Source organism: Cnephaeus nilssonii, assembly GCF_951640355.1.
Source record: "Cnephaeus nilssonii genome assembly, chromosome: 7".
NCBI lineage: Eukaryota > Metazoa > Chordata > Mammalia > Chiroptera > Vespertilionidae > Cnephaeus > Cnephaeus nilssonii.
The window spans coordinates 79923292-79942051 of record NC_137078.1 but is presented as its reverse complement, the minus strand read 5'-3'; the positions used below and the strand labels follow the sequence as shown (position 1 = coordinate 79942051).

Here is an 18760-nt window from a genome sequence, read left to right as displayed (position 1 = left end):
ACTCTCTGTCCCTCTCTCTTCCTCTCTGTAAAATATCAATAAAACATATTAAAAAAAAAAAAGACACTAACTTTTGGGTCATTTGTTACACAGCTATAGCTAACTGACACACTCTCTTACACACATACTCACACAAGCTATTTCTGTTCCCAATAGTTGTTTTTTCAGATAATCAATTCTAACTATTCCTTTAATCAGCCCATCGAAGTCCTATCATCCCTGCTTACCAGGTACACATACTCCTCAGATACTCTACCCACCTGGTTATGGTAACTAAGCACTATTCTCCCTTCAGTGACTCCAGCACCTCAGCTCCCCTTCCATCCAGGTCCCTCCTGCTTTCCGAATTCTCCTTCTTCTACCAGAGCTAAGCACCAGGGCTCCTTTATACCTCCAGTGCATGCATGCAATCCATCCATCCATCCATCCATCCATCCATCCATCCATCCATCCATCCTACCCTCCTTTATCATGTTCATGTTCTCATCCATCTGCTCACACACTATCTATACATTAATTTATTCAACTAACTATCCGACCACCCACCTAGCCTTTTACCTATTTATCCTTCCATTCATCCATCTAGCCAGCTATCTGTCCATCCATCCATCCACCTCTCCACCTCACCCATGTTACCCACTCACTCTCCTGTGCACATAGCCAGCCACTGGTAAAATCTCAAGCCTGGCAGAAGTAACTTGATAATGAAACATTCAGGAAGCCCTGCCCTACTCCTTGTGTCTCAGAATATAGCAAGAACTTCTCCCTATTCTGCAAACTCCTCCCTGCCTCCTCCCTCCAACACCCGCTTCCTCCTATACATACGCTTGTCTGTCATCAAGACACAGGCTCTTTCCAGTCACACTAACCATAAAAGGAGACATTTCCGTTGGGGGTTTGAGGGAGTGTTGAGGCCGATAGGCTTTTTGGAAAGACACAGAAAAGCCTCCGTGGGTAAAGGAACAGAAGGAGGAAGATGGGAAAGGACACCAGAGAGCTTGGCCAGGTAAGGTGAGAAGTGACAATAAGGCAGGAAGCCGGCGGCGATGCTGGTTTCAAGAGGCCCTTCTCTGCCAGCCCCGGTGTCAGCAAAGTCACCGCCTTGGCCACCTTTAGGCGGAGGGTTTGAATCCACTTCCCTAGCATGCCCACCCACTGTGCTTGTCCTATATCTTGGGCCCCATCGCAAACACCCCCACTCATGGTCCTTGTCCCCCTTATGCTCTGCTCTGTCCTTCGGTGAATCTGTGATTCCGGACACATCCCTGAAAAGCTTCCCTCTGGCATGTCTGAGGCAAGCAGGGATGCATGTAGGGTCCCTCCTGGAATCTCAGGCCTCTGTCCCATCTCCCCAGGCTCGGCCACCAGAGGCCTGAGCTCCTTCCTATCACTGGACCGAGCTGTGGTCACCACCAGGGAATGGAGTCTCATACACCTATGGCTCCAGAATCATCCTGCCTGCCCCAGCTCCGCTGGGAGCCTTAATAAGCCTTGCTTCAGGGCCAGTCACTCAAATCAATTAATGGAATTGTTTGGAGCAGCCATTCAGGGAGATGTGCCAGGATGAAGAGACTTTTTTATCAGTAAAATTGGCAAGAAAGTAAGTCTCAGGCTCACGACTTTCAATTGCAGCCTCCTCAAAGGAGTAAATTGATTTTCCCCAACCGAAGATACTTCATCTTGAGAATTTAACATTTCTGTACAAGAAAATGTACGTACGTGTATATATATAAATATATCAGTTCTGCAGGGAGCTGAAGCCCGGGAAGCGTGCGGCGATGTGATTCCATGTGAGACCGGGGATACTTTCCCTGTTGGGAAGGAGACCTTTCCTACAGTAATTAGCTTTCTTATCCCTGTGTGTGGAGTCTTTGGCTTTATCTGATCTTCCTACTCGAGCAGTTAATCATGTCTCTTGGCTTATTTCTGTGGGAACCAGGAGGTCTCCCTAAGTCCGCTGCTTCTGCCTGCCTGGCCAGGTCAGACTGCTGACCCCCACTCCCCACAGGCTGCCCAGCAGCAGCCCCTGTTGTCTGCACCCAGGCTTGCCCATGTGGGGCTGCAGGCTGGGCCCTGAAGTGGGAGTCAGGAGGTGAGGGCTGCAGACAGGGGTGGAGGTGGCGGAGGTGGTGGTGGGAGGGGTCAGCTCCACGGTATGAACTCTGGTTTTAAATGCCAGCTCCTTCTGTAACCACGGGCAAGTGACAGCACATCTCTGAGCCTCACTTTGCACATCTGTAAAATGGGGGTTAGCTTAGCACAGAGCCTGGCCCATGAAGTGCTCAATACGTGCCTGGAATCATTCTTTTCTTTAAGGCTCTTTAATTCTCTTTAAGGCTCAGTTTTCTCACCTAGAAACTGGGGACAATAACTTCTGTAGTACAGAGTTGCTATAGACTATAATGACACAATACTCAGTGAATGCGGACAGGAGCCACACATGGCATTGCAATAAGTGAAGAATGCTGAGTGGAATTTTGATAAACTGGAGAGAGCCGTCGGCTCTCAGCTCCTGACAATTGTTGCTTTGTGGAAGAGCTGGCTCTGGGATGCTCCGTCTTTCACATTTTCAAGAAGCTGGAAATGTGAATTTTTTAAATGCAAAGATCTCTGTGGCTGAAGAGGCCTGTGTATCACTGGTTCCAACAATCAACAATCAAAACAGTGTTTATGGCACATGTACTGTGTCGGGCACAGTTCCAAGCTGTTTATGTGAATTCTCCCATTTAATCATCTCAGTAACTATAGGAGATGGGCACTATTATGACACCCATTTCATAGATGAGAAAACTAAGGCACAGAGAGGTCCTCAGTAACTGAGAGTTTTCAATCACTGCCGGCATCACTGGCCCTCCCCCTGCACCTGCCGTTGCTCCTCTGCCCACTCTGGCTCTGCTCCGTTCTGACCTCTGGGTACCTCCTCAAGTGCTTAGCTCTGTGCAGAGGCAGATGGCCATCCTGTGACAGAGGCACCATGGCCTCCCCAAAGGCCCAGTCCTGAAGGACCTGGGAGAATGGAAAGTCTCCAGGTGTCCCCTGCCTGGACTCCTTCCAATGTACTTCTGGGACTTTGGGGCAATAGGAGAAAAGGGTCCAGCCTGCTTCCCCATTGGCTGGGCCAGCCAACTGGAGCAACATCCAGAGGAGAGAGCCTGGGACTTACGTGTGCCTGTGTGGCTGGCCCTGCGCTGACCACTGCACCACGGCAGCTCATTGAATCCTCTTGCTAATGGCCATATGGTGGGAATCAGTATCCATGTCATCCAGGTGAGCAAATTCAGGCTCAGAGAAGTGATGTGACTTGCCCAAGGTCACCCAGAAGAGACAACACCCACGACTCCAGTCCTGGTCTGTCTGACTTTAAGACTGATGTGACTTGACTGTGCCAGGGGCACCCCACCAAGCTCCGCCTGGTCATTGCATTTTGGTCTTCCCACCCCACTATCGATGGAAAACAGGGAGAAGGCACCATCAGAGAGGCAGGCAGACAGAGCGGAAGAAACGGAAGCTGAGGCCGGGGAGTGCCCCTGAGCCTTCCAGCTCACAGAGGAGTGCCGAGCAGCTGAGAGGGGGTGGGGGTGATGGACTGAATGGCCTCTCCAAGCGCCTGCCAGGCTCCGGTGCTAGGACAGGGCAAGGCTGCACAAGGGGGAGGGCTTGGCAATCCCAGGGACCGAGAGACCCTGAAACTCATGGCCCCTAGCTCCCACCCCTTTCCGAAGCGGCTCTCCTACCTACGTGTGCTATGCCTCCTCCACCCCAACACCAAAGAGGGCTCACTCTTGGGAGAAGCTGTCTTCTGATAGCTTTTCCCTTCACAGCTGCCCAGCCCTCCCACAAAGAGCCCGCTTCCCCAACGTTCTCCTTTACATTTTGCCTACATATTGTTCCAGCCAACCGGTGCTTTCAAAGGCCTCCCGTTTCATCTCCTAATTAATTTTCCTCTTCCAAGACGGAGGGAGGACAACACAGGAGACGCCGTTTGTGATGTCCGCCGCTCCTGACAACTCTTCAAATGAAGTTTCCTTTGGAGTGATGGGGCTGCCTCCAGCCGTGCGTCTCCTGGGCTGCAGGGTGGGGGAGGGGAGCTCCCCAAGAGAGCCCAACACCCCACTTCCTGCCGTTGTCTTTGGACAGGAATGGGTTCTCCCCACTGAGTTCTACTCTCCTTTCGGGGGCTTTTTAAGGTGGTTTGCAGCCTAAGCAGGAACACAGGTTAACCTCAGCATTGAAGTGCATCTGCCCTGGACTCTGGGACACTCAGGGGTGCCCCCTGCTCGGTTCCTGTCCTCAATAGGCCTCCTGCATTTGCCCCATTCGGCTCCTGTCATCTTTCAATTCCATCCTTTAATTCAAAAAGGGCACACATGAACACACACACACACACACACACACACACACACACACACACACACACTTGGTTATCAGATAGACAGTCTCATTTATTATTTGAGCAACTGTTCTAGGCTGGGGATCTGGCTCAACTGACTGTGGCTTCACTCTTGCCCAACTGACTCCTGGACTGCCTGGCTCTTTAGGGAGGTGCTATGGACACAGTGACAAAGAGCACAGGCACTAGAGCCAGAGGGCTTGGGTTCAAATCCCAGCTCTGCCTTTCACTAGCTTGATGCTGGGCAAGTCAGTGTTAATTAGGTTACTTTCTGAGGCTACTTTCATCACGTGCAAGATGGAGGTGAGAATTACAGCTATGACCTTCTAACACTGTTGAGAGAATGACATGAGTGAAAACAAAAGTCCTCCCTTATCTGCGGTTTCAGTTACCCACGGTCAACCATGGTCCTAAAATATTAAATGGAAAGCTCCATAAATAAGCGACGCATGCATTTTAAATTGCATATTGTTCTGAGTAGTGTGATGAAATCTCGAGCGTTCCTGCTCCGTCCTGTGCAGAACACGAGTCGTCCCTTTGTCCAGCACACGCACGCGGCATATGCTCCACAGTTCGTCACTTAGTGGCCGTCCCAGTTATCAGACCGACTGTCACGCGGTTGCAGTGCTTGTGTTTAAGTAACCCTTATTTTGCTTAATAATGGCCCCAAAGTGCGAGAGTAGTGATGCTACCAATTTGGATATGCCAAAGAGAAGCTGTAAATTACATGCATGTCCAGGAAAAAAATCATAGTACATACAGGGTTCTGTACTATCTGTGGTTTCAGACATCCACTGGGGGTCTTGGAATGTGTCCCTGTGAATAAGGGGGGGGGGCACTGTACAGGCAAAGTGCTTGTGACATTGCCTGGCACCTAGTAAGTGCTCAATAAATGTTACCATTCTTGTTGACTTTGCCAACGTCTCCTAGACATCCTGTGAGTACTCCTGGCACTGATCCCTGTTCAAACCCAGTGCCAACCTGGCCATGTCCACTCAGGGGCCGGGGAGGGACAACCCCTCCAGAAGACCCCAGAGTGGGTGTGAGAGAGGGCACTTCGTGTGCAGACAGAACATCCGGCCTTACGTCCCAGTTCCACCACCAACCTGCTGTGTGATCACCGGCCAGTCACCCAGCCCCTCCGTTTCTCTAGGTTAAACTCAGGTTTTCTCCCGGCTCTCACGTGAAAGTGACAATGAGGCTATAACCTGGCCTGGGATGGGGGAGGTGTGACTATGGAGGGAAGAGGGGCAGGGAGAAGTAAGTTTGTCCAGGGATCTTCAGGGAGGGTGCTGTGTGCTTTCAGCTCCTCGTGTGGGGCGGGGCTCATGTACCCACACTCAGCTCCTCTCCGCTACATAGCAGTCCCACTGCTGCTGCCAATGAAAGGGAGCTGGACGAGGAGAGCTTCACCGGAATTAAAGCAGGAGACAGGAAGGCCGGACTTCAAGAGGAATTAATTGGGTATCCGGAGAGTAAGGAAGTGGAGTTGGTCCTGCTGGGGGACATGGAGTTGCTGTTTCTGGCTGAAGGCCCTTATGAGGACAGGCCCTTGAGCCCCAGCATCTCAGCTGGGTGGCAGCATCTGAGTCCCTCCACTGTCCTCCTCACGGTGCCATTTGCAGAGAAGGTGGGTGAGGGCAGAGCAGGCTGCAGGAGGTGCTGATTGATGCCGAGGACAGCGGCTCAGTGGGGAGCTGGGACCAGGCTCTGGGAAGCCAATCTGAGCATCTTAGAATGGAGGGAGGCAAGGACATCCAATCAGCGGCAATGAGCCTGCACCGGCCTTATTTATGCTGCTTCCCTTTGATCGGGAGCCCTGCTTGGAGACGCGCTCATGAGTAATGCATGAGAGATGCTCTGGCATAGTCAACGGGCTGGGCCCCAGCCTGAGGAGAGGCACGAGCACACACATGCATACATGCACACTCATACATGGACCATTACAAACACATGTAGACACACATGCATGCAGGGGCCATCACACGCACACAAAAGCTATTACACACACATGAATGGGCCGCTACACCACACATGAACAATCACACACACACAGGCACATCCCCCCACTCACACTCATTTAGGCACACCCGTGGGAACATTTAAACAGATGGACATGCATATATTCTTCACACATATATACACACAGACACCCTGGCACACACTTGTAGACATTTATAAGCACATATCCACACACCCAGGTCACAGAGATACATATACACATATGCTCATCAGTACACACACATATGTGCAGATACTCATGTTCATACACAAATACACATGCTCCCACACAGGCAGACTCTGTGCATGGGCACAAGTGTGCACACATACATGTATTATACATTGCTATATGTACACATGAATGTAACACATGCTCACATACTGCTCACACTCATGAACATAGGGTCCCAGAGAACTCCTAACGTGCCTGTGACCACACTTTTCTCTTTCCTTCACTCTAAATACATGGAAGTGCCCTCTGAGGAAGGCCACGCCTGCCGTTTCACAGTGGCAGTAGCAACATCTGAGACAGGAGCCCCTTTCCTCCCTCTCTTCTCTTCGCTAAGCAGGTGCTTCCATCCCCAAGGAGGGAGTGGGGGAGTAGGGGTGGGACAGAGTCCTGGTGGGGCTCAGGTGCCCAGGAGGCAGAAGGCTTTCCCACCAACCCCTTCTTCCCTCCTCACTCAGGCCCCATTGGAGGCTCAATCCTTCACTCAGAGGATTAGCCTGGAAGGAGGCAAGGGCTGGGGCTGGGGAGCCAGGGCCCAGAGGAAAGGGACATACCCCAGACTTTCAGACTGATCGAGAGCAGCTGACTAATACAGAAATGAATGAACAAATGGACCTGTAGCCCCAGAGTTCCAAATCCTGACCTTTTCTGAGAAATAGTTGGGACAGTGGTTCTCAAAGTGTGGTCCCTGGACGAGCAGCATCACCTGGGAACTTGTTAGGAATGCACATTCCTGGCCCCACCCTAGGCCCCCTGACCCAGAAACTCTGAGAGTGAGGCCCAGCAACCTGGGTTTGCCCAGCCTTCCCGGTGATTTGGATGCACACCCAAGTCTGAGAGCCATGGCCTACACCATGGGCCTTGGAGGAAGGCAGACCTGGGTCAGCATCTGGCTTCTTCAGCTGTGAGTCCTTGGACAAGTCACTTAACTACTCCGAGCCTCAGTTTCCACATGTGTAGAGTGGAAGTAGGACCTACTCACAGGATTTGTCATGAAGGTTAAATGAGGCAACCATTTAGCACAGCGCCTGGCTCGCCGTGAGCTCTCGGTGGTGGTAGCTGTCGTTATGATCACTTTAATTTCCAGACTAACATTTATAGCTACTGGTTTTCAGGGTCAGCCTGTCAACCCTCAGCTACTCTAGCAGAAGGTGTAAAAACATTGGGAAATGAGCCATCACCTTACAAAGCAGGAGGGGCAGCAAAGTCATGGCCAGATTCCCATAAGAGCAGTAACCTGAGCAGGTGACAGCGGCTTTTTCTGGACACCAGTATTCTTAAGAGTGTAACACGCTAAGGAATGTTTGTAAACACTCTCTTCCAAGGAATAGAGGAGGACATGACCCCGGCTGCCCTCTAAGTGGGAAAGAGCTCACCCCAAGCCCAGGCCAGCCTCGTGGAGGTGGATGCCACTGAGACCCAAAGTCAAGGGCAAGGATGCCACTGGCCCTGGGGCCTGTTTTTGCATCTGGCCTCACTTCCTCCTCCAGCCTCGTCTCCCCACCTGCCCTCGGATGATTTAAGGAAATAATTCACACTCACACTGCTTGTCCCCAGGCATGGAAACGTCTAGGATCTATGATGGGACCAACCCAGGTGGCCACATCACCATCACCCCCAAAAGTTAATGATCCCCAACAGGGAGGGACAAAGCCCTGGGAATTTCTGGCCCTGGCTCTGTGTGGTTAGGGAAGGCCAGTAAAGGGTCAGCTTGTGGTGCTGCAGTGGAAGGGAGAGGGCCTCACCTTGAAGAAGGTCATGGTGGCCCCATCCTTGACCGCCCCATACTCGATTTTGGTTTGCTTGGCCAGGTCATCCGCAGAGTCGATGGGCGATTCCATGCGCTCCACGGTCAGAAAGGCGGCCAGGTTGGCCGTGTAGGAGGAGATGATGATGAGCGTGAAGAACCACCAGATGCCACCGATGATGCGCGTGGACAGGGCTTTGGGCATCAGTTCAGACCCTGGGAGAAGGGAAGAGGCAGGTGGTCTCTGACCAGACCAGGGCTGCTCGGGTCCCCTGGGTTGGGGACTCCACTGACAAGTGAATGAAAGCCGAGGCCCTTACCCTCGACCAGTGTTCTCAAACTGTGGGCCCTGGGCCAGCAGCATCAGCATCACCTGGGAACTCATTAGCAATGCACATTCTCAGGCCCCATCCCAGGACTTACTAAACCAGTAACCTCAGGGGTGGCGCCCCACAACCGGGGCTTGATGAGCCCTCCCAGTGATTCCAATCAGGCTGAAATTTCAGAGCTGCTGCTCTAGAACCACAGGCACTTGCGCAGCATTTCACAGGCCTGCCAGACCCTCTGATGCATGTCCACGGGCCCCTGGATGGCCCCAGGTTCTGAACACCTGGGAGTCAGGCCCCCTAGGTTCTGTAGTGAATTCTGCTCCTGACTCTCTGCATGATCTTGGGCCAGACACCTCCCCTCTCCCGGGACTCTGCAAAGCACGAGGAATTGTCCCTCCTCTTCCCAGCCTCACGCGATGCTGCGATGATATAATTTGAGGAGAAATTGTGTTGGAAATACAACTGGTATACAAATACAAGATTGCTATGCGGGGCTTTGCAGGAAGAGAAAATCAACATTTTTTGAAGCTCTTGGCAGAAATAGATAACTCTTCCTCCCCGACCTTGGGTGTGGAGCACAATTTAGACGAAACCTTCTAACTGAAGTAATTAACTGGGCGGCTTTCAAGAGATTTAAATAGCAAGTGACTCCTGAACTTTTCAGCATATTTGGACCTGCAATCTGAAAAGCGTCTGCTTTGATATGGATGATTTTTTTTTCTTTATCAAAGAAATCACTCAAGGGAGAGGTTTTCAAATACACAACTATTTTTCTCCCTCTTAATGAAAACCTTGCGGGAATACACAAGGGGCCAGGGCTTTGAATAGCAGCAGGAGACGAAGAAGAGAGGCTATTACTGCACTGAGGGGTTTCCAGGTCTTTCCCAACTGTCACTGCGCAAAGATGATGGACGAAGAAGCAAGGTGAGGCTTCAGGACACTCATTAATAGCGGGGACAGCTCGAGGCACTTCCCTTGAGAGCTGCCTGTCACTTCCCACCAGCTCCTCAGCTTCCTCACCCGCCAGTGCCCCACCTGCCTGGCCCTCCCCCAGACTGGAGGGCTAGAGCTGCCCCCAAGGGGAGAATGATTTAGTTGTTTGCTTGGTGAGCTTTGCCAGGCTCTGTTGGAACCCTACCCAGGCCCAAGTCCCTACCCTGGGCTCTGTCATGGATGGGAAATCATGGGGGAGGGGGGCAGGCACAGTATTTATCTTTCCTTCTTCATTCAAGCGCCCAGCACAGGGCTTGGCAGGTAGTGGGCACTCAGGACCCACTGGATAATATCACTCACTCACTCATTCATCCACCCATTCAGCATTTGCTGGTGGATGTCTACTGAGGACCAGGGTTTGTGCTGGTCCTTGAGGATACACACGGATGAGTGAGGGACAAGGACATTTTCATTGGGATCCTCTTCCCTCTGAGCCATGCTCCCTTGTCACCCGATGTCCCTTAGTGGGACCCTAGAGGTTTGGGTTCCCCCATTTCCTGAGATAGGAGGCTCTGGACTGATAGGCAGAAGCAATGGGCACATGTTCCCCCTGAGGGTGTTTGCTGGCTGGGGGCCCCATTCCCGGTGCCGCCACCAGCCCAGGGTGTCTCTTCCCACATCCTTGAAGCCGGAGCAAATGCTCTGCTTTCTGAGATAGGTGAGCAGCTGCATGTGTTTCCAAAGGGTGGGCCACCAGCCCAGGGCCAGGTACACGGCCCTCCCTCGACAGGATGTAAGGACCGGTGTCCTTCCACGTATCCCACCTCTCATGCGCTCAGGCTGAAGTCCAACCTCAGCCATGGCCCGTCCTCCTCCCAGGCTCCCCACAGCCATGCGGTCACGGAGTCCTGTTCCTGCTGCATCCTGACATCCTCTTAGTCCATCTCTGTCTTTTACCCTCATGGCCACTACCCCAGTTCAGATCTCACCATCTCCTTCCTGCAATGGCCTCCCATCCAGCCTCCCTGCCTCCAACTCTCCCCCTCCTCAGCCCAACTTTGTTCAGCCCGATGCTATGGTGGTGAGGCCATCGGTGGGTCAGCCTCAGTAAGAAGGATGCTCTATATCCACCTCAGTTGGAGCAGGAGGAGCTGGGGATGAGCCCTGCATGACATGGGTGGGGCAGCGTATCTGCTTTAACCCGAGAGCCTGAGCTGGCCCAGAAACAGCAGTGGTGAAGGGTGGGACCCTGGGGTAAGGGCACACACCTGGGTGTCCAGGTGTCGCCAACCCTGTGATGGCTCAGCAGGTCTGAGGCTGTCCTGGAGGGTGGGCTGACTCTGCTGACTCCATAAAGGCTGAGCCCTCCCACCCCCCTGCACACCCAGGGAGGAGAGGTCCCCTGGGGAGTGGGGACTCCCCCTGGGGAGGGGCACATACCTTGTTGCATCAGGGACCCCATTCCGAACCAGAAGCTGTTCAGCAGAGTGAAGTTGTTTTCCACCACCTCGGAGCCAGGGTTGCAGGGGTGAGCATCGTACCACTCATAAGGGCTGAACCTGCGGGGAGGACAGGGGAGCAGTGAGGCTGAGCTGCAGGGCGCGGGAGGGAGGGGTGTCCCTCCCACCAGCTGGTGGTTTAGCGAACACTGAAGTGCTGACCACTTGAGCATCCATTTCCACATTGTTCCGCTGGGGAGGCAGGGATGGGCAATCAGGGCCGTTTTGTTTTGTTCTTTATGGTTAGTGGCTTTGGCTGGTTATAAAAGTAATTCAGTAGCATCTCTTAAAATTAAAAGTGCACAGGCCCTCCAACCTAGCAATTCTGCGACTCATTATCCATCCTAGAATAAAACACGACTACACAAGCATAAAGAGAAGTGCGCGGAGGTGTTTATCAAAGCACTGTTTGTAATAGCAAAAAAAACGGGAAACAACTGAAATGTCCTTCAATAGAGGAACGATGAAATCAACTCTGCCACAAGGTGCTCTGAAATATCATGCAGCTGATAGGGAGAACGAGATACTTCTAGATGTACCGACAGGGAAAGATCTTCAACACGCGTTTGGTTAAAAAAAGAGTGATAAAAATACGAACAATAGGATCGCACTTATGTAAATAGAGTCCCGAAGACACAGCTATCTACCTCTTTATGTACATTTGTATTTAAATGCATATAAAACATCTGGAAGAATCCAATTCTAAAAAGTATCAGTGTTTTCCTCTGGGGAGGGAATTCAGAATGGCAAAGGAATTTCAGGGAAGCCTTTTGCTCTATATGTATTATATGTATTTTTATTTTTTTAATCCTCACCCGAGGGCATGCTTAGAGAGAGGATGGGAGGGAAGACAAAGGGAGGGGGAGAGAGAGAGAGAGAAACATGGATAGGCTGCCTTCCATAGGTGCCCTGACTGGTGATCAAACCTGGAACCTGGTCTTGTGCCCTGACTGGGTATCAAACTAGCCACCTTTTGGTGTACAGGACAGAGCTCAACCAACTGAGCCACTCCGGTCAGGCGTATAGTATACATTTTTTAAAATGAGAATGGGCTTTTGAATGATTTGTAATAGTATTTATTCATTTATTATTATTTATTACTATTTTTGTTATTTATTTATATTTTTAATTATTCATATATTACTTAAAAACTTAAAGTAAAAACAAAAGTAAAGTACATTCTTCGTAAAGTATCCAAACAGCATAGAATATAGTGAGAAAGTAAAAGTACTCCAGGATCCCACCCCGCTGGAGAGAACACTGTGCTATCAAATTTTTAAGATTTTTTTCTCTGAAGATACAAATGCATGTATGGCAGGGAGAAATGGTTACTTTAAGCCCCCCACTGCCTTCTGAGGAGGAGAAGTCCTGGCAGGTGGGGGCATCGTCTTTGTGTATGGCCCAAGTTCCCGTGGCGGAAATGAAGGGTGGGGGAAGCTAGAGCCTCTGAGAGAGAGAGAGACCCTGGGGAAGTGCCCAAGAGGCTGGGATGGCTGGTGTGGCCCGAAGCAGAATATCCTGGTGGCAGGAAAAGGCCTTCCTCAATGCTCATGCGCTGGTGCTAGGCAGGCATGAGCCAGGCCAGGCCATTGGCAAGGCAGACCGCCCTGTGCTGAGCCACAGGCCGTGGAGAGGATCTGGGAGCTCGCCACCTTCACAGGCCCCAGCTCTGGGCGCTGTGTCCAGCTCTCCAGCAGCCAGCATGCAGTGGCCCCAAGGACACAGGCCACGGGGAGAATGGGGCCGCGGGCCACATGCCCCATACAGATGTGCGGTGCTTGACCCTGGCAGTGTTGTAAAAAATCGAATGAGTGGCTACACATAAAAGCCAAGAGGTGTCACATTGAAGTCTGAATCTCTCTAAAAATCACGAACCCCGCAGCGCTGGCACAGCATCCTGCCGAGCGCAGCTGTGGGAGCTGAGGGTGTTTTTTTTAATCCCAAACCTTCGCCAGGTGTGTGCCTCTGGTTTGCTTCCATCCCCTCGCTCCCTATTCCCTCCACTCAGCCTGCTTCCCTTTCTCATGCTTCCTTCCTGGTCCCCCCGGCACCTCCATTTGCCACCCCTGGTTTAAGCTCGGAAAGGTCATGATTTGGAGCCTAACTCTGCAAGAAAAAGCTTTGTGACTTTGGGCAACGACTTCACCTCTCTGAGCCAGTTTCTACTTCTGTAAAGTGGGCATAATTATACCGCCTCACAGGGCTGTTGTGACGATTTCGACAGGTTGGGTGTGAATTGTGTTATGTGAGTGCTATACAATGTGACAATTGTACTACGATGCTGTCTGTGGCTCCGTGGCCAAGACCCTTCTCCTCCCTTCTCAACTCATGTGTCCTGTGTCACCATTCCAGCAGTTCTGGAAATCCCATCTCTCCCCAAAAGTCTCCCCCGCCTAACCTTGGGAAGGGGGTTCCTACTGTCCTGGCCAGGAGGGACTTGGTGGGAAGCAGGCTTGGCTGCCAGCGGCTGATGAAAGGCCAGGAATGGGAGGGGCCGGGGGAGGAGCCGCACTTCACAAGGGCAGAAGTGATGCTGGAAAACCTGAGCTGTTTTCCAGGGCATGGGGGGCTGAGAGGCCCCTGGAGCCTCGAAAATGATGCTGAGAGCTGCAGAGTGGCTCCTGGCCTTCAAAGGCTTGTTAGACCATTAGAGACAAGAGGCTGTGGCGGTGTCGGGCTGGGCTGCGGGCTGGGCTGGGCTGGGCTGAGCAGGCAGCCCCAGGCCTGCAGGCAGCGAAGGGCTTGGAGGCAGGACAATCTCATCCCGCCATCTTTCCCTTTGGTCTTCCTCTGTGTGGGAGGAGGGAGCGAAGGGAGTGGGATGGGGGAAAGGTTTTCAAAGAAGTCCCAGGAGAAAAAAAGGCTGAAACACCAAGTCCTTGGATCTCAAATTGCCTCTCCAGAGAAGTCTCCCTTCGTGCCTTGTTAGGGTTTAGAGAAAAAATAACCAGGGCAGAGGCTGGGCTGGGGTCTGGAGGGAGGGGCCAGAGGGCCCAGCTGTGAAGGGGAGGGGGAGCTGGGGCCCAGGCAGAGGACGGATGTCCAGGTGGCCGGAGATGTGGGTCACAGATAAAACACATGGGGTCCCGAGTTCACTTATTGCTAGGATGACCTTGGTGAGAATGAGCCTTTCTGAGCATCAAATGTCTCCTCTTCCTGGGAGGCTGTGAGAAGTAACTCATATAATGGCTGTAATAGACAGAGCATGGTGCTTGGCAAACACTAGATGCTTGGTAAACACTGAGCTCAACATGTCCCTTGTTATCTCCTTCTACCATCGACCACAAGGATGTGCTAGCATCTTCCATACAACCAAATGTGCAAGGTATTGTTAGTGTGTCTTACAGACAGGTGGGTATGTATGTTTCTGCATGAGTGCATGTGTGTGTGTGTGTGGTACTGTTTCCCCTGCTGTTGTGGATTAAATGGACACAGTCCTTTTTTCAAGTGTCAAGTCGCCTGCTGGGCCACCCAATGCACTTGGGTTTGCAGGACTGGGTGCCTGGCCCAGATGATTCAGCTCTGGGCAGTGACTTCACCTCTCCAAGCCTGCTCATAGGGCCTGGGGTGCAAGAGCTGCTTCTCAGAGTCATATACACAGACCAGGGTAAGGACAGGGATTCAAGCTTGGGGGCCATGAATATTCCCCGAGGGTCATAAAGGGATCCAAGCTTCAGAGGAGGAGAGTGGAGACATGCCTGGCTCCCTAAACCTCCAACCTTGGGCCAGAGCTTTGGCCATGGCATTGCCCTTACCTGGCGATGACAAAGAGGACACAGCTGACACCCAGGTAGGCGAGCAGCACATACATCCAGATGTCAGGGGACAGGGGGTTGAGGAAGGAGAAGACACTGGGGTTGGTGCCGTTGGGCTTGCGATATAGGATGCTGACACCGAGCGTCATGAAGGGCTTGGAGAAGTCAATGGCCTTCTCGCGCACATGGGTGATGGTCAGGGGGGCCACGGCCAGGTCCGCCTTCTGCAATGAGAGAGAGAGACAGACAGACTGTGAGCAAAGCCTCCGACTGACAGTGGATAGAACACTCCTTGGAGTGGAGTCAGTTGCCTGAGCCCTGGATTACTTAACCACTCTTCAGTTTCAATGTTTGCGAACCCTTCTGCTGGGCCAGGCCATTCTCAGGGTGCTGGGGAGACAATGATAAACTTAACCCTGTTCTCCGAGAGCTCATGACCTTGAGGAAAAGGACAGCGGCATAAACGTGCAGAGAATGGAGCCCTATTAAAGCTATAACCATGTGCTCTATTATAAAAATGGTGCTTTGTCAAATAAATACAGTTCATAACCTAAAAACATTTAAAGATCACTCATGTTCTTTATTTGTGACTTTCAAACATCATGAAGAGGACACGGAATCCACAACAACCCTTATCTAAATGTTTTCCTCTCCTATCCACTTATTTATTTCTTTATTTGTTTGTTTATTTATTGGTTAATTCTCACCCAAGGATATTTTATTCACTGATTTTTAGGTAGAGTGGAAGAGAGGGAGGGAGGGAGCAGGAGAGAGAAACAGTGATGTGAGAGAGACACATTGATTGGCTCCCTCTGGTACATGCCCCGATTGGGGCTGGGTATTGAACCTGCACTTGGGTACATGCCTTAGATGGGGGATTGAACCCATGACCCTTTGGTGTGCGGACCGATGCTCCAACCATTGAACAACACTGGCCAAGGCTCCTATCCACTTCTTGACTGCTTCACAACACTCTAGATATTCTATATATCCTAAAAGCCCCCAAAACCAGTTAGGCAAAAACAAGACCTTCTTTGGAGGGAGAAGGTAGGGAACAAAATAAACAGGCAAATTCAGAGCCCCCTTTAATCAGGGAGGGGAGGGATGAGAGCAGAGAAATAAAGGAGGGGGTAGGGGAGGCTATAAATGCTCAGATATTGATAAATCTTAGCCCATCACAATTTTATTGAAGAAAATAATAAAAGTTCTATCTTTTGGGTCTGAGCTTTTCCTAATTAAAAATCTATAATCCTTTATTCCTTTCTGTCCAGCCTTACCGCACTGCTCTATTTCTAAATGACGCCCCATTTAATTGCTTCCTGTTGACCACATCTATGCTTTGCACACACTGTGCCCTATTGAGAATGCCCTCTCCCTGTGGCCTTTTACCACTTTCCATATTCCTTTGCACATGCTCCCTCTTCCAAGAAGCCCTCTCTGATAGCCTCCAATTCTAAACTCCCACGAATTTTGCTCTGTCCTGTGGTAAGATCCTAGCCTACTCAGTTTGAATAACAGGATGTTTGGCCACATGACCTTTTGTCTTATCTGCTTATTTACCTGTGAGTTTCTAAGCACAGTTGGTACTATAGCTGATACACTTTTTCCGTTTCTCAATTTTTAATCCCCATCTCAGCCTCTGTACTATTTGTTAATTAATGTTTCTCTCTGAGAGGTTACCCCTTAGGTTCCTGTGGATATTTACACATTAGAATGTGAACCAAGTTATCACTTTCCTTCCCCTGATGGGGCAGGACAGAAAGGGAGGTTGGGGTCCTAAAGACCAGCACTAAAGACCCTTTTGCTAAGCTGTGAGACCTCGTCCCAAGGCAATGCCCCTAGGCAGCTATCCACTGGCTTGGTCCAGCTCCATCCATCCATCCATCCATCCATCCATCCATCCATCCATCCATCCATTATTTATAAGATCCACCAAGCATTGGAGAATACAGGCAGCGAGGGAAGTGGACACTAATCAAATTGTTTACTAAATGGCAGCTGTTAACACTATCTCTGACTTCACTAATCCTAGAATAGAAACCAGGAACCAAGTTGAAATCAGACTTCAAAGAGGGGAGGACTGATATGGGTGGAACCCCAGCTTCTAAATAGCTTTGCAAATGTCCTAGATTGGGGACGGCGGGAAACACACCATGATGTTGCTTACCCCAGTGTTTCTCCTTCTAACAGCACCCCCACACCCAACTATTGACACTTGGAGCACAAGGATTCAATGAACCTCAGAACCTGGGAAAGCTAGGGAGGAGGAGCCTATTACAAAGGATTGTTTTACACGGGACATTCCTTTTGTACATTTCTGAGTGTGTGAGCTGGAACTTGCTTAGCTCTTAAGGCAGAGAGAAGAAACAGGTACCCCAGTTCCCTGGAGCCCTCTCAGTTCAGGAACGTAACAAAAGAGAGAACTATCTGGGAAGGTGCAGAGGGACTGATGTGTATTTGCTCAAGACCTACTGTGCACCAGTCTGCCATGCAGAGGTGAGCAAGAGACCCAACCCCTGCTCTCAGGAAGCTTCTGGTAGAGGGAGACCCTTTTGGGGGATGAGGGTAGGACTCTGAGTAGGGTGGGAATGGGGCCTGGCACTCTAGAGAGTCCCTTTCAATCTTGAAGTTCTAGGATCCTCTGTAATGTTGGCATAACAGGATTGAAATGGACTTTTGATTCTCAAAGTTGGCCTCCCCCAGACTTGTCCCTTCAAAACACAATGCTTTTTGGGAGGCTCTGTTATGAACCCGAAGTCAACATCATTGTTCAGAATGCATTTGGAACTGGTCTCTGGGAATAGCCTCTGGGGCTTGGAGTGGATTCTTGGGAAGAACTTCAAAGTCAATGGAGGCAAATCTTCCTTTGGCTTTTGGTGGGAAGTTGGATGAGAACATTAGTTACTGGGGGGGATCAAGGTTTTTGCGGCCAGGGCTTGTTCCATCTACCAGAAATGTTTCAGGATTGATGAGGAAGACAATCATAGGGCCACAGGGCCTCTTTCTTCCTCAAGAACCAATCAGAACATCAGAATGTCTCTACCAGCCTTTCTACTTTCTGCTATAATGGGGTTAAGGCGCAGGGACATCTTTGGTATTCTTTGACTACATCAGCAAGACAATTGGCCAACCTGACCTTCTTCATGGGAAATTTTAATGTGTGTTCTCCTTTGGGCTTCAAGAAGGCCGGTGTTCTCTTCACTTTTGTTTAAGGCAAGAAACACATTTCACCATTTGGTTTCCCCCCCCGTAAAAAAGGCATTATTTTGTCCAAGTTCTCCTGAAAGAGCAGAGTAGATGTCAAGCCTTTGCCGTTTCAGTTCATTACTCAGAATGAAAGGCCCAATCTTGGCAGGTTCCTCCCACTCATGCAAGTTTTCTTTGAGGATGATTCACAAAACCACAGGCTGTCAGAACTGGACAGGAGAACTTTGAGAATATCTACTCCAACCCCAATTTCTTTATGGAGAGGAAACTAAGGCTTAAAGAAGGTCCAAGGTCTTTGCTTTCATATTTATAGTAATCACATCCTTGAATAACCTTCAAACCTCTGACTTGTTCAACACATTCATTGGTCTTATGGGTGATTTGTTGACCCTTCCCGCCCATGTCTCTCTCACTGACCATGTTCCTTTCTCAGAATACTTACTCTGGCTTAATAGTTGCATCTCTCCATACGTTCATGGATTATTGTTTGTTTCCTCCAGTAGAAGGTCAGAGCCTGAGGCTCAGGGGAGGGATCCTGCTGTGTATTCACAGCACCTGGCATGAGACCTACCTTAATAAATTTATTGAATAAATGAATAACTTGATCAATGGGAACACCAGAGGTTTAGGAGCTTACCGCCTGGTCTGCCACATGGCAGTTTTCGAGGGT

At 50.6% G+C, this 18760-nt stretch overlaps 1 protein-coding gene across 1 annotated transcript in view; it reads right to left on the bottom strand.

Annotated features, from left to right (window-relative positions):
• Positions 1-18760, bottom strand: part of GRIK3 (glutamate ionotropic receptor kainate type subunit 3) — a 207064-nt gene that overhangs the window by 11944 nt on the left and 176360 nt on the right. The window contains exons 11-13 of the mRNA XM_079777705.1: positions 14884-15107; positions 11070-11188; positions 8366-8583 (exon numbers count right to left, since the gene is read on the bottom strand). Coding sequence (XP_079633831.1) covers positions 8366-8583; positions 11070-11188; positions 14884-15107 — 561 coding nt within the window. The remainder of the gene's footprint in view (positions 1-8365; positions 8584-11069; positions 11189-14883; positions 15108-18760) is intronic.